At 36.5% G+C, this 16,405-nt stretch overlaps 1 protein-coding gene across 1 annotated transcript in view; it reads left to right on the top strand.

The window, feature by feature from the left end:
• The first annotated feature begins 293 nt into the window (after positions 1-293).
• The window catches only part of LOC135685489 (dystrophin), a 102,794-nt gene continuing 86,682 nt past the window's right edge, over positions 294-16,405 (top strand). Inside the window, exons 1-5 of the mRNA XM_065201454.2 lie at positions 294-802; positions 7,718-7,779; positions 9,350-9,445; positions 10,266-10,343; positions 14,390-14,482. Of these exons, the coding sequence (XP_065057526.2) occupies positions 703-802; positions 7,718-7,779; positions 9,350-9,445; positions 10,266-10,343; positions 14,390-14,482 (429 nt within the window). The 5' untranslated portion in view covers positions 294-702. The remainder of the gene's footprint in view (positions 803-7,717; positions 7,780-9,349; positions 9,446-10,265; positions 10,344-14,389; positions 14,483-16,405) is intronic.

The raw sequence follows: 16,405 nt of genomic DNA on the forward strand, positions 1-16,405 counted from the left end.
AGGGAAAATGTATGCCTCATTTGATTACCTTTTGTCAGTATGAGAGAAAAAGAGCAGTATTGGTGCGATCTCTTGACTTTTAACTTGATGGTTTAACAATCCTGCCAAAAGTATCCCCTAATTCCCCACAAAATATGCTGAAACGAATCCCCCCGAACACATTCCATCTGCAATGTGGTCATAATGGAATGGAATTCGACTTTCTACATGCCATTTGAATTAGTGTTTTATCACTAGTGTATACAGATGAGAGGTCATGCTTGAAATGTTTTTGTCTATCGATCTTTGTATCCCAGTTCTTGTCTCCCAATAAACACGCCCAAAGACCACTGGCACTGGCCGGAGATTCGGCGTTTGAGTAATACGAGAAGTTGCTTCGTGGGCCGAATCAAATATCTTTGATTTTAATTTCAACGTTTGGATCGTTTATAATCTCTCGATTAATTTCGGATAACGATACGGTGCCAAACATCAGTAAACTGCGCATTCTTAATGAGGTAAATAAATGATGAATGGCTAGGAAGTGACACCTGGAGTATACATTTTACAGGTAGAAAGAACAGTTTCACGGACAAACTAATTAGCGGGGAGAGAAGAGCAAACGCGGTATCACGGAAGGCAAATACACTGATGAAATTCAAGTACTATCAGTGAAAGCTCCTATTACAAGTGAAGTTAGCCAGACACTTAGGCCATAGGAATATGGCGCACACATTGTCCTATTCAGATTATAGCTATTCTAGCCACGATGAAAGCCAGACTGAAGGAGAGTGCGACACTTTACAGTGGCGACAGAAACAAGGTATTTGTATTTTTAAGTTCATATAACAGAGCTAATGTGGCTAAGTTTTATGCGAAAGAACTCCTCTCCGGAAAAGGGCTTGTCAGCCCATTTGTGTCTGTACCACCCTATGTCCTAAACCAGTACTACTGTTGTTTATGTAAAATGCAAAATGAGAGTTCGTGGTTTGCGAAATTGAATCCTTTCAGGGAAGAATTAATAATTTGTTAAATGATATATGCCAGTGATTTAATGTGTTAAATGTTTGGTTTTATTGTTCAGCTATCTATAAGCCTTCCAGAAAAAGTTTGCCCCTCCAGGACAAATGCTGTTTCTTTACTTATTTACATCTGAAGAAGTCGACCTATGTGCGAATATCTTTCTATATATACCTTGCTTATGTTCTTGCGATTAAAATGCAGGACAAAGGTATTTGTCTGTATTGAACAGATCGAATTGATAATACTGAACTAAACAAAGCTGCACACAACACAAATGGAGGTTCGATGGTGTGACCACGATATGCCTGTGTTGCAAAATCAGTGTTGAGTGCAAATTAGATAAGAGAGCCGTAACGTTTAAAACGGTCGTTTGTTTTACACCAAATTTGAATTATAAAAAAAAATAGCAAACATTCTCATGTGTTAAGCATCTGCATTGGAACTAATGCACAATCGATCGTACCTCCGGTTTTGCAAACAGTTAAACCAACATGCATATTTATAGGTCTGAAAACACAATCAAAACATATCGCTTGCAAGTTTTCCATTTTAACATCTAGTCTTGGCAGTCATTTTTCACCCAAACAACTTGCAGTGTATACAAAATTTGTTTATTATTATAAATTAAACCACAATAAGTTCAAATTAAATTGCAGGTTATTTTCTTTTAATATGCTTAGAGCATTTTCTGAAATTTTTGTCAATTTTATGTTCTGTTGGTGACATTTGAAATGCTTTTTATTATTTATTCATGAGAGGCTTACATATTATTTTGCATTTTTTTTATCATTTAAACTGATCCAGTAAATTTCTTCAAGTCTGTTTTTAGGACGAATTGATACTTAAAAAAAACAAAAATGGTATAGAAAGACGGTTTTTTTTAATTGGTGAAATTTTTTAATCAAGGTGAAAAATATTAACAAGTAGCAAACTGCATGTTTTGCAGAGTATAGTTTCTGTGTACCACATTTGTGTACCAGAAAACCAATAACCATATGTAGCTGGACAGCTACATGTCTCTGTGCACTGACAAAGAGAAGAAAATATCAACAATTATGAAAATTAAACAATCTTATCCACAGAGAAACCATGTTGGATATTTTAGCTAACTTGCCATAAAGATGAAACTGGTTCCTTTTAAATGTCAAGTTCAGTTGAAATCGAGTTTCCTAGTGAAATTTGCAGCTTTTTTCGGGAAACTTTGTTTACACCTGGCCTATTAATGCAGTAAAAAAGTCACATTCATGTTACATTTTTACCACAAAAAGAGGTGAAATTTCTTCATTTATTCTCCTATTCCCATTTAAGCAAAGTCAACTAGGGCCTTGGCCACAGCACAAAGACCTTGATGGTGCAAGTACCAAATTTTTCTTAATTTCAATGCCTGTTGCAAACTCTTAACATGTTATATGAATTCAACAGATTATAGTTATTAGGGTCCCAGGTTTGGATTTGTTGTAAATAATTGCTTTGGCCCCCCTCTTTTATGCAAAACAATAGAGCTTTTTTAAAGTGTTAAATTGGTGTTAAATTCTCCCTTGACCCCCCACCCCCCACTTTTCAACACGTGTAGTCATCTTTTCTAGTCTTTCAATCTTTTAAATAATCTTGGCAGCTATCCATTTTTCATTTGAATGTCATCAAATTTTATCTTTAAAGTCTGAATTTTTTGAATGCCTGATTTAAACTTGTCACCCCTGGATACCAAGAAACTCACAAGGAATTTAGTGTAATCTCTCCTGACATTAGATTAACAATTTTTAGATACTTGATTGTCTTTAAGCTGTGTTTTACTTCTGACCATGGGGAGTGTTCTGTCTGTCAATTCAAAGGATTCAGTTTTCTTTTTCAAAAATATCTCCCATCCAATCCTGCTAGTCAAAATGCAATTGAAAATTCTCATAGCAATGGTTTGATTGTAATGGCAAGAGATATTTTCTCTGTTTATAAAATTGTGTGTCTGTTCAAAACCAATCTTGCAAATAACAATTTCTTTTTCTATGCAAAAGATGATTCCAAGTATCCTAAAAATCTTGTTTGATAGTCTACAAATTTAGAAAAAATTGATGTTGGGTATAATTTGGTAGACAGTTAGCTCAAGTATTTATTTTGATTCAGAACAACAAAGCTTTAGAAGGGTTTTTCCAGTTCCTTCAATTAATAGATTACTGGGACTATTTCTGCAGACAGAACTTTTTGCTTGTAAAGGATACTACAAGACAGTGCTCAAATGACTATTTGCCCGAAATTTTCTTCTTCCTGTCATAGCCTTGTATAATTGCCCTCCAGATAGCAGCTCCCACTCTTGAATGGAGAGTAACTCTGATGTACATGTACTTTAATTTTTTTCTTTAATTCAAACAGTGGTGGTTTTAGAGACTTCAGGCCTGGGCTGAAAATATCGGTTGGGCCCTTCAATTTGTTTTGAAGCTGTAGGCCCCTTCTGGCTACAATAAAGCATAGGGCCTAGGGCCATGGCCCTTCTGAATGCTGCTAAAACCTCCACTGAATACAAACAAGAGGTTGCCTTATAAATTGGAACTGGTAGTCCCTGTTAACCAATAATAAAATTATAACTATACGTTGACCAATAATAGCTAGCTATTTAAAAAGAGTAAGTAAAGTGAATCACAATAACAAAAGAAGGTTTGGGGGAAGGTCCTTCAGTTATTTGGGACACTTTATTTTTGTTAAGAAGGTTGATATCCCAAAAGCAAGGTTGATATTGCTAGCAGTAAACATTAATTGTTTTGCACAAATTTTCCTAGAAATTAACACTTGAGAAGTATTTTTAAAGAATTTTGACCACTGTATGTTGGAGCAATGTATGTTGTAGCAATGCCCCATCCTACTCCTTTGGTCACAACATGATCATGATTCACAAGCCATAACTTTAGCTGACTCCCAAAATTTTAATTTTGTTGCCAAAAGCCAAGGAGCAATTTCACCCTTTGCCCTAGTCTCAGTGAAAAAAAATGAGTTGAGTTGTACATTACCTACCTTAAGGATATAGTCTTATTTTCTTTCTTTGGTATAATTTTATGTCGAAGAATTACACAATTGAGCTACTTGGTTTGAAATTGAACGCAAACATTTGAAAATTCGAACTTTTCAAGATTCCAGCATTTATGTTTAGTGCATCAATAAACAAACATTATTTTGAAGGTGATACCGTATATTATAGCATACAAATTTTTTCCTATATGTGTTTGAATTTCATTTTTTTGTTAGATCATCGTGTGATTTCGACATAATCTGGTGGCTAGAAAACGTCTTTTGCCAGCTGTCGATATTTTGTGGGGCATTCTAGAATGCAAATATTGTTGTAAAATCCGCGATAAAATACAGAATGCAGATTGCAGAACTATATTTATAAGCTTTCTTGTCAATTCTGTTTTCCAAATCTTTACTCGACAACCCCTGCTGGCTTGAAAAGGATGTTGTGATTTCACAATTTGTGACCAACTGTGTTGTTTTGGAATGGAGCAGCAGGCAATGCTATTGACAAAATTTAGATTAATAAGTCGTCGTATTAATGAATAATTAGGTTTTCAAGTCGGGTACCTTTTTATCACCATGAAATATGTAAAGAGATTTGATGGTTCCGCAGTAGAAAACAAGCAACTTGAAGAAATTTTGTCGTTCAGTTATTCAGGCCTGCCCCTTCTCATTTGTATAATATCCTCATGTGTATAACTCTCAGGGGGTACTCATATATATTTAGGACAAGAGTGTCGAGAAATCAGGGGTTTAAAGTTTCTCAAGAGTTAAAGATATTAACAACTTTTTGTATTTGTTAATATCTTTAGCTTCATGGGCTCCGACGCAGGTTGAAAAGTGAAGGGGCCAAGGGAAATTTTAACCATCATAAATAACGATTTTGAAAAAAGATCTATTGATTTCCAAAAAAGTGGGGGGCCATGGCTCCCCGGCTCCCTTTCATCGGAGGCACTGAGCTTGCAAGTGCCATTTTGTCGTTAGGCCGCACACAGTGGATTGGGACTTCGCAGTGGCGTACACTGGTTCTAAAGTGTGGTCCCTTGGGGTGTCGCCAAAGTCTACAGACTCTTGTGAAAGGTCTGCCTACCCAACCCAACCCACCCCATCCCACCACTCCCATCAATTCATTTGCATTTCTCCAATGTCTCTGTAGCAGCCGATAGATTTGAAAGAGGGTTCCTTTATCCTACAAACAATGTCTTGCATGATACACAAACAGATTATCATTGCTTCATTTAGATGGAACTACCCGAATGGAACATTTCGATCAATGTTGCCTGATTAAGGGGGGAAGGGGGAGGGGGCTGCAGCCCTTTCAGTCCATCTCCATCGCCCATGACCTCTAATATTCTTTTAATGGCAATTTTGGTTTCTTTTAATTTCAACAGTGTATTTAAAGCCATTTTTTATCTTTTTGTTCGTTTTGGCCCGCCAACCCAGAAAGGTAGCTGTCGGTTCTGTTTACGAAATTTCCCATTGAAAGTTCCGAGCCACGTAATGCATGTTAGCAAAACATTGGTTTGTCGATTCTAAGGGTTGTGCTGCAATCATGGTCAGAAAAGAGCAAAATGTCTTTGAAATGCCTTTTCAAAATACATTTTTGACTGTCAGTTGATCTCTGAAACTAATTTGTTAATCAAAATACGTGACTAAAGAACTGAAAAATCATTCAATCTGCCAGTTCATGAATAACCCTTTGATAGAGTGGCAGTAACTGAGCTTTTTACGTGAGGGGTTGGGGATTGGGGGAGGAGGAGTGCAGTGAATTTTAAATAGCTTTTTAAGTTTTTGAGATACATTTTCCGAGCAGAACTCTAGACTTTCATGACAACCTGAATTAAACTTTTTCCCAGCTTGGAAAATTACCCTTTATAGGATCCCAAATGATAAAATTAATGACATGAAAATCAAGAAACACTTAGGAAAGAGCGAGTGCTGAAATTTGTTGCATTGTTAACATAGTACGTAATGTCGTCTCTTGCTTTTGCGAATTGGAAACGCATCAGATTTTCAGTGCTGGTCGTGAAGGGAATTGAATGGGTCTAAATTGAGGATTTACGGTATCGATCTAGTTTCCTGATAGGGACCTGGCACAGAGTTAATGTGAGCCCTGATATGGGAGTTTTTTGAACAGATCTATTGAACGGGTCCTAGATATAAATAACAGCTTTTGCTCGAACTATCAGTCAGCTGCATTGACTTATCGGGTGTATAATCCAATGCAGGAAGATGTCTGATACCACGATGGATATTTGCTGTCTTAAGAACCACGATCTCTTTAGTTATGTTAAACATGTGTGTTGTCCATCGTCTTCATAGCTCAGCCTTTTTTTATTAACAAGATAATGGCTCTTTGCATCTCAACATTCCAGAGCTGCTTTTCCATGGTTGGGATACTATAAGTTCTTTACACAGTCGTATTTTATGCATAGTTTGATATCTCTGTACTGCGATGAGTGTCGTCCTTTAAGGATAAGCTGCCTCAGAGGGGTGGATTCAGTGATTCAGTCTCAGAATAAGCCAGTTTTCCGTGCAGTTACCTATATATCTCTGGCAGCTTTCATTCTATAATTGTTTCGTTGGGCTGACCCCTTTTCAATTATTGTTTCGTTGGGCTGTCCAATCAGCTTAGCTGGTAAACAGTATTTAGATGGAGTAAGGTATCCTTCTATGGTACCCGAGAAAGAAGTATTTGCAAAACGGTGCCAAGTTGCCAAGTGTATGCTGTAGGTATCAGCTTTAGGCCCTCTCCTACAGTTGCACTGGTGAAACAAACCCTCGGTTTAACAAACTTCTTTCATAAAAAACGTTTTTTGCTCCCCTTCAAATTCATTTATACCGTAGTGTAACATGTTTTATTGTTGTGTAACATGTCTTATTGTCTTCTTTATTAAAGGTAGGTAGTGTTGAATCTGTATTGTATTAGATTTGTATTTGTCTATGAAAACTAAACTGAAACTAAACTAAAACACTAACTTTAACTTCTATGTTTGCATTTATGACAAGGAAATAGGAATCGAGCATACCAACAGACGCATGCGTTCGGAATAAGCCTCCCTCTATACTAAGCAGGACCCGTGTTAATGATCCATAACTGGATGGGCCAGCAATGTAAAGAAAGTTTTCTCTTACCCGCTCTAATCACAAATGTGACAGAAATTTTACTGACGCTGTTTTACTTGTGGACTTTAATTCAGTCAGTTTGTTGTAGCCTATAGTTTTATCTAAATTGATAATTTGAGCTGATTTCACTTTAATTAGCAAAAAATTTGGGGGGGGGCACGTCTCCTCTATGGCTCGGGCTTTGCTAAGCCACCCTAAAAATCATTTCTGAGAACTAATGATAGCAGCTGATATGCTATTTGAGTGGAGGCGATGCAACAGATTGTCAAGAACCGTGAAATTTAATGCTACAATGAAATTTAATTTGGAAAAATATTGAATTTCGTCGGAATTTTTCTATAAAAGATCGACTCATTTTGTCAAGGTCAAAGCTTTTTGCAACTCAAATAGTTTGTTTTTAAATTTTCATTGAAAGTTGCCGCAATAAATAAATATGAAATCCTATCATCTTAATTTATCAATTTAAACAAATATATCTACGGATGGTGGTTTTTTCATCACTTTTGTACTACCTCAAATTCTTTACTTGTGTACTTTGCAAGATTTTAATCTTTATGCAACGCTAGCCTTATGTCGTTTTGAATTTTTGCAGATGAGCGGGCGGGAATGCAAAAGAAAACATTTGCGAAATGGATTAACTACCAGCTTCACAAGGTCAGTCCCATTCTTTTCTTACAAAAAACCTTTTATGTTACTTCAGCGTATCCTCAAGAAGTTTGAAGTTTCACGTTCCAACACTGGTATCAGAAAAGGACTGGATCGAACAACCTACTGTTCTTGTATATCAGCGTCAGGAAGCGCGCATGATTTCATTCAGTCTTTCTATGTTGGGACCACTCAAACCTAAGGTTAAGGGCTGCCATGAGTAAAACGGTATACAGAGCTTGGCTTTTGGTGACGCAAGAAGTGAAGGACTCATTGAGTCCTTAAATAGACTAACTAGAAATAAACTTTGGAAAATTAGTGAAAAGTGGATTCTCCCATACATAAGCTAAATACCATGGGAAAAACTTTTAAAGTCACCTACTAAGGCTTCAAGTTCTTGTTTCAATGGTTAATTTGAATCTTTTGTGATAAACTATTTTAACTAAAAGCAACATGAATGCTCTTAAGTCTCAAGCGACACGGGGAGGTCCCAGCGTGGACGCTGTAATGTGGAATCAACGCTGGGCTGGAGAAGCTCGATCCAGTCTTTTTTTAGTTCAGTGGTTCAACATCACTAGGCCACTTGGTCTATGCAGAAGTTGATTTTCTCATAGAACATTATTCTCTAGCCTGCGTTATTAATCTCGCTATTATTTCTACGCTTCGCCATTCTTTCCAGTCTGATTCGTATCCATTCTTAGCCACCAGTTTGTGGTTGGCATCACAATCTCTTTCATTTTCATCGCTGATCAGTCTGTTTCATACCAAAATACGCTTATTCGTTAGTCTTTTCTACGTAGCATTCCGTTTATCCTCTCATATACGCTATTATGTTTTAAGTTTTTGAAATAATTGATGCGGCTGACATTACAGGGGGTTTCTTATTAAATAATCGTGAAAATTGTATTGAGAACTCTCTTTGAGCCTAACATTTAAAGTAAAGGCTAGACCATTTTCTAATGAAATAATTCTAAGTTATTCAGATAGTTATTTCTTATGGCTACTTATATTCGTATCAAAACGTTTTCAAGTGTCAACTATAGCAAATAAGGTTTAAAGTTTTAGATTTGAATACGTTAGGATACAAATGAATTTATTAAAATGCCCCTCCTAACTGGCTGAATGTTTGAGAGGGGGGGGGGGAGCATGTGTTAAAAGGGGCGTTTATTCAATGGACCAGTACAAATTATTCATATTATAGCATAAAATTTAAATTTTATCTGGAACAATTTAGCAGTCTGTTGAGAAATATAATTAGAATTGCGTTGTGAGTTCATTTTAAAAAACAAACCTGCCAATTAGAAAAATCCTGCAATAAGAAAAAACTTAGGAGCTGTCATATCTTTCGCCCATTGCTCGCTAACAAAAACCAGAAGTCTAGCAAAGAAACCAGCCCTCCATGTGTGCGTTCACTCGTACTCGTGCTCTTTTCTGACGATTCTCTTCACAGTTTTGCTACCATATGAAATAGTGGTGGTTTTGTTTCAATGTAGTTTGCCAAAAGGGCTTTCTGACAAAGAAATTGTTCTTGTTGGTTTGCTAAGATATTGATACACTTAAGACATGTCTTTTCAATCAGGGTGGCAAAGAATACGAGGTGGTAGATGTTGTCAAAGATCTACAAGATGGTACAATACTTCTTGCGCTTCTTGAAGTCCTGACTGGAAAGCGATTGGTAAGTGACAGTAGTATTCTTTCTCCGACGTCACAGACATCTTAAATGATGCTAAATCTGATGGTGAACAAAAATTTACGTCCTGTCTTCTTTGCTGTCAAAGTTTCAGACAATGAACACCTTTTAGAACGGACAATATCTGTGTTCCCACAGAAGTCCGTCTCGTGGAGATCCACTGTAGTCTATCATTGGAATTTTAAGCTGGAGCGAAGCCAAAAATAATGTTCAGAGGGGTACAGGAATTATTTTTGCCGACAAAAAGGGCAAGACTCACTCTTTAAGGGTGTCGTCATAAAATAAATCATTTCATTTGCTGCTTTTTTGCGTTTATGCTGTTTTATTCATATTTTTTTATTTAATTTCAAATTTTTACGAAGATGCTTTTTAAAAATTTCAGGGTTTTCGTAAGTAAGGGAATAAAATTTCAGGAAATAAAAAAAATTGTAAAAAATTTGAAAAATTGAGAGAAGTTTCACATAGCTGTCGGTTCAGAATTTTGAAAATTTATATATAGAGCTCCTGATGTCAATATATTTATATATCAATTTCGTATTTTCGTAATATGTGGAATTTCTGATGACCACTGCGTTGTAAATGTTTTTGTCAGCATGTTGCATTTTCAGAGTTTTTGTGGTGTATTGCGTTCAGCTGTTGTCATCATGGTTTCAGTCTTCGCTCAAAAGAGCGTTGGTTGAAATGGGTTCACACCGCAGATATTAGGATATTTGATAAGCAATAACATTATCTAATTGACGACTAGCTATCTGAATAATGGCCTTCTTTTCAAAATAGCTGATTTGAATCTCGTTCTGAATTTCAGCGACGTGAAAGAGGCCGAATGAGACTTCATATGCTGAACAATGTAAACCGAGTTATCCAGACACTTGATGAATATCACGTGAGTCTCTTCGTCTTCTTTCAATCGTTCTTTATTATGTGTTTCAGCGATTCCCAAATTGAACTGCATTGTAAAATTGAGCCTACTCGAGTACTGGCTAGGCCTGTTAACTGCTTCACCCAAGCGATTTCAATATTATCACAGTATCTACTTTATTGACCCAATGAGGCCATTCAAGCTTTTAGGTGTTTAGATTCTTGATATAGAATTGATTAACTTCGTGGTATCTTTCAATCACAAAGTTTAGTCCAAGCCGTTCTCCAAAAGTAGCCAGTCATTGCTGAAAGAGTAACGATTATTAATTTGAATTACAAATATAGAATGGCTAGGTTAAGAAATCATAAATTTTTTCTAGAATTTTCGAAACTGAACCATATAAGGTGAAAATACCACGAAGTACCTCTAGACCTGAATTTGACTGAGATATGGCCAATGAAAGATCTGAATCTTATTTATGGATTTACTTTTGTTTTGGCTTTTGGTTCATAAGATCGAATCACAGTGATTTGATAGGGAAAGACTCTGTGCTCAGCCAATTTGTAATATACTCGAATAATTTCGCACATTTAGAGTTATCGATTGGTTTTCTTTATCCAGATTCAACCATTCTAGAAATTTGGATGACGTTAACACTAAGCCATTCTATTGAATGTCATTCATGAATTGATCTAAAAGAGGTTAATCTCTTTGCCACCTCGATAGTCGATAATATGTTAAGGCAAAAACCTGTGTCCAGAAAAGGCGGTGGTCTTATAGCTGATGACCGTACGAAAGGTCCCCGAAAACAAAAGTTACCACACTTGGACTACAGATTTTATGACCTGATTTTAGGAAGGTTTGGAAAGATACAGCTTATTGGCCGACTAAGCGACGAAAACCTCTCTGGAAACTTACTACAACCTTTTAAGCAAACTTGAATAATTAGTCTTTGAATAAAGCTATCTCTCAAAAGCTAATTTGAATGGAACAATCAAGGAGCAGTATGGTCAGCTTTTCGTGTTTCAGCCGCCTGATTTTTCAAAATGCGTCTGAAAAGGGCCTTTTATCAGTTGGTTTAACTGAATCAATGTTTAATTTATACCGCAACTGATAAGCTGGTATGATTTGAGGATCTATGGTTTCTTATCATAATTATACTAAATCAGGTGACGTTCCAAGCAAGTCCTAAATATGTTCAAAGGGAATAAGGAAAGTTTTGCGCAGTTCTAGCAATTATCATGGCTAATCTATCAGTGCCCTTAGAGAACTGCGTTTTTTGTATTTTTTCATTTGCAAAGCGTCGCTATTTTTGCAGCTTGTTTATATAACCCGTGTGGATCCCTGCGTCATTTCTAACTCGGTTTTGCTTTGTAAAAAGACAGTTGCCCATAAGATTTGAATCCTCGTTTCCGTGAACAACTTCTTTTCCATGGTTAATGTTTCTAGCATATGGAGGAGAAAATGTGCTATGACTACCCTTCGAAGTAATGGAGCCACTTACGATGACAATTTTGTGATGCATATTTCATTGGTGATTGTACCGACTGATATTAATATAGAACCCCTTCTTACATTGGCGATGAGCCGGGGGCTTGAGTTATTGGGGCAATATTTTGGCGCATAGCCCTAACTAATATGTTATAATCAGATCTCAAAGGCGCAAAAAAACGGAACCTAATGCCTTCTGGTCATTTTAGGATTGGGTTTCTTGAAAGTCATTTAATTTATCAAAGCTGCAATGTCTAACTTTCTGTTCTTATATTCCGTCGTATATTTTCAACTGTTCCTTTGTGTGGTCTACCTACCGTTTTCCAGTGATGGACCTCTGTGGATGCTTTATCTAGCTGATTATTCTGATCAGTATCGGCCTAAGTAGTAAAGCGAAATGCAGAGAATTCAGTTCGTGACAAGGTGAATTGTTTATCCGAAACAAGGCCTTGGCTGAGTCAAGTCGCATCGATTGTTTGTCGGCGAATTGTTGCTGAGTATGACTAATCTGACTCAGCCAGTCGTCTGTTTTGTGAAGAGCTCATCCTAGCTTTACAACCTATGACAAGAAAAGATCATGTTATTCAACTGTCTCTGTGTAAAGACCCTCTTTACGTTGCCTGGCTAGTACGGAGGAAGTTTCAACTTTTCTTTATCACGTTCAGAATCACCAGGTTTTGTCGTTACCATTTGGACTTGCTTGCGGTCCACCAAATGTGCTAGAAAATCGATCTCGTCACTAAATTTCGAAAGGTTATGTGCTCGGTTTCTATGCAACGGAGATAAGAAACTTCACAAGTTGCTTACATTTCCAAAATTCCATTTTCAAATTAAAACTGGGAAGGCTTCGTTCTTCCAACAGAGCTTCTATCTCGATAGATAACTGATTGCTGTGAAAGGGCTGCGTTGCAATTAGAAATAGCATCAAATTCTAGGCTTTCAATGATTTATTAATCTAATCGTAGATAAACCCAGATATTTTTACGAATTGAAAATCTTGCAAGTACATTGTATTGTCATTTGTTTTGTCTAGTTGTACTTATAAGAGCTTTTAATGTTGGTCTTTATTAATCCAGTCGAGTTCAACTGTAAATAATTTATCTTGAGATCACACATTTTATTTATTAGCTGCTTGCCATATGTACAGTTAAAATCCGATAATCTGATATTTTAAGAAAAAGCACAGTTTGCTTAATTATCGAGAGTTCAAATCATCAAATTTTGTTCTGAATAGGGATGATTACTAAGTTTCTTCGAGTAAGTCGGACTTATCTTCAACATTTCAAGTTATTGAATTTATTTAGTAAGAGTGTATTCGAGATTGTTCCTCGTGGGGCAAGAGTAGCCGCTATTGTCCCGTAATTGTAATGTCAACCTCCAATTTTAGCCTTGGGCCTAACTCCACTTCTATGCCAGTTTTGATTTATATCCGTGACTTTGTTTCGGTTAAAATCTCTTTGAGCCGGGTCCAATTTTATTCAAAGTTTTTTGGCATACTTTTAAAGTGTTAGAAACTGGATATGTCGTACTTTTGTCGTCATCAGCTGGATTAAGGTATAGTGTTGGATTACTCAATATGTGAAACGTGTCAAGAAAATATCAGTTATGAACCCAATTCCTCAAAAAGAATGGGTGAAGCGCTGAGGAAAGCGATGTAAGTAGGAGGTCAAAGAGCGGCCTGCTTTCTGTTACAAAGTAACGGCAATTGTTCAAGATTTCTGTAGAAATGCGCATTGCTTCAGCTTCACGGCAATTCAACTCAGTCTCTCCCTTCATAACGTAACCGCAGTGTGAAAAAATTTCTTCATTTTACTTGTTTCGCTTAAAGACGGACTTTTGGTTAGTTGATTAATTCTTATTTCAGACTTCACTTGTTTATTTCAAGGCAAATGTGCGGATATAATTTCATTAAACATGTAGTTTATTCCAATGGCACCGACATTGCTATATGCACACCATTGTATGTTCGTTGTTTGAGAACGAAACCAGGATTGTTTGCGTTGGAGCCTTCACGCCTCAACTCAATTTTCTGCGGCGCCCACGGTTATTCTCCAACGAAACTAATGCGTGTTATTCACAGCCTTGAAGTCAGCTAATGCGTGTTTTTTCAATTTATATTCCTAAAAGCCTATTCTTGCTAACAAACTAAAATAAGAAGTTTCAAAAGGGAAAAAGAATGGATTTTCTAATGTAATGGATGTTTACCCAGCCTACAACACGAGTGTAGAACAAAGCCAGAACACTTCGCAATTATTGGTATAATTCTTGCTTCTAGCACCACCCCACTAAAAAGACAAGTTTACCAGACAAGTTTACCTTCCACCCGCCATGTCGATAGTCCTAGTATGTTCATTTCAGTCGTCTAGTGCAGCCCTCTTTCTGAAGTGGAGGCTGGCCATTTCCCAACTGGGACGAGCTACATTCCCTTTGTGGCCCTGTCATTTAATGAGATTAGCTTTGGTTTGTTTAAGGCCGTCATTTGAATAGCAACTGATCTGGTTTCATTCAGCGGTAGAATCTTGTTTAATCCTGCAGAATGATTATTGAATGATAAATAAAATGGCGTTTATTTTTCACAGGTGAAGCTCGTCAACATATGTAGTGATGATATTGTTGATGGGAATGCAAAACTAATCTTGGGACTTATCTGGAGTATCATTTTGCAGTTTCAGGTGACTGAATTACACTCTTTGCCAACATTTTTTGTAATTTCAGTATCTTTTGCCTTACATATTAGGGCAAAATCAATTTATATTGAGATGTCGCTTTCGGTTTGCGTGTCGCGTATTAGACATCCAGTCTTTATTTTCAAAGCCACTTTTTCATGATCTGTGCGGGGATGCATTGGTATATTTGCTTGCCGTAGAAACGGACCATTCTTTGAAGCATTTGTTATCGATTAAAGATAAATTTACAATGGAATAGCATGACTTATGGAATTCACTGGAATAGCATGACTTATGGAATTCTATTAAGGCTTTTCTCATGATTTTGTTTTTTAAAATAATCAGTAATCAAAATCTTCCCGTGGATTCGAAACATTCGTTTAGGCCACTTTATCATTTGAGGTGAAGCACCGGTACAAAATATACTTAAGAAGTGTGACTGACAGAAAATTACGTGGGCTTCTTTTACTTTTTTTTATACATAAACAAAACCTCAGAGTAAGTCAGTAAAAGAGCGTATTTTTTACGTATGTCTTTTTCGAAAGGAAATAAAAAAAAGGTGAATCAGCAAGTAAAATCGAGATAACCTACATTCACATTGCTTCTTGCTGCGAAGACGGTTCCTAAAAACTAAGGAATTTAATGCAACGTCGCCATTCAATACACCTTGTTTTCTGTTTAGAATGAGAAAGGTTTTATCCGGCACACACTTTCACTGTAGTGTACATTTTTATGTACGAAGAGTGAATACATATAGGAGTGGTAGGGGACCCTGTAGAGTTTTCTTTAACTGGATTGGCAACCCCCTGTTCCCGGCCAGTTTCTAAGGCTACCTTTTCAGACCAAAATCCTCCAATTTAGACCTTTTTTATTAACTATTTACTGGAAAAATATAATTTTAGGTTGAGCCAAAAATTTGGGCTTTTTGCCTTTTTGAAGGTTAATTTTTGAAATTGTTTGTTCCCTTGCCCGCCAAAGATGAGAGCACTTGCTTCAAAACGTGATGGAAGTTTGGGCCACCTTGTACTTTTACCAGACCCCGAGAATTTTCACAGAGCTAGAAGATTTTGCTCTTGCTTCATCGCAACCCAAACAGCGACATTATCAGCAAAATATTTTTCTTATTTTTAAATGACGATCAGGGTCACAACAAAACCACAATTCTAAAATCTTGCGCTTGGGGAGATAATTGTTAAGAAATTTTTGGCCTTGTTTCACTCTCGTGATTGGCCTATTTTTCTGAAACAAATCTGGCTTTTAAAATGAGCTGTAGAATAGAGATTTCTAAGTTGAGGAATATTAACAGCGATTGCTAAGTTAATGAAAGTGAACAAAGATTGCTTAGTATAATGCAGCTTCTTATGAGAGATCCCTATATTCGCCCTGCATTCACTCGCCTTTCAATAGAAACTGTCAGACTTTCCACAAGCGTCGTTGCTAGCTGCTATGCAGATTATATTCATCCACTCAAGATCGTTTGTGTCATATGGTTTTAAATAAAATTTGGCGCTATTTCCAATTGCACGTGGAAGAAACCTGAGCTTCAGTTACAAATTTCCTTAACTAATCAAGGCTCATTTTATTATAAACAAATGCGCAAACTGGAACTATTAAAACTGACAGGGTTTTTGAGCTGTAGGTTTTTGAAACCTCATAACCTGGCTCATAGATTTTCATTTTCAAAAATTGGTTCTCCAAATTAGCTTTATTCCAGTTTTTCATTAAAAATTAAAATGACCTGTTGAATTATGATCGTTAATTGCTTAAATTCTCGTTTATCAAATTAATTTATAATCTGATTGCTCAAAAATTAAAGCACAAAATTTAAAGTTTATTGATCTGTTTTATCTATCATACAATAAATTTGTTTTCCTTCTATTCAAATGCATGGTCCATACTCTGCACTAGAACGCGTCATGTAGTCCTGCT

This window comes from Rhopilema esculentum, chromosome 15 (assembly GCF_057945365.1).
Source record: "Rhopilema esculentum isolate cy_ngs chromosome 15, ASM5794536v1, whole genome shotgun sequence".
NCBI classification, from domain to species: Eukaryota; Metazoa; Cnidaria; class Scyphozoa; order Rhizostomeae; family Rhizostomatidae; genus Rhopilema; species Rhopilema esculentum.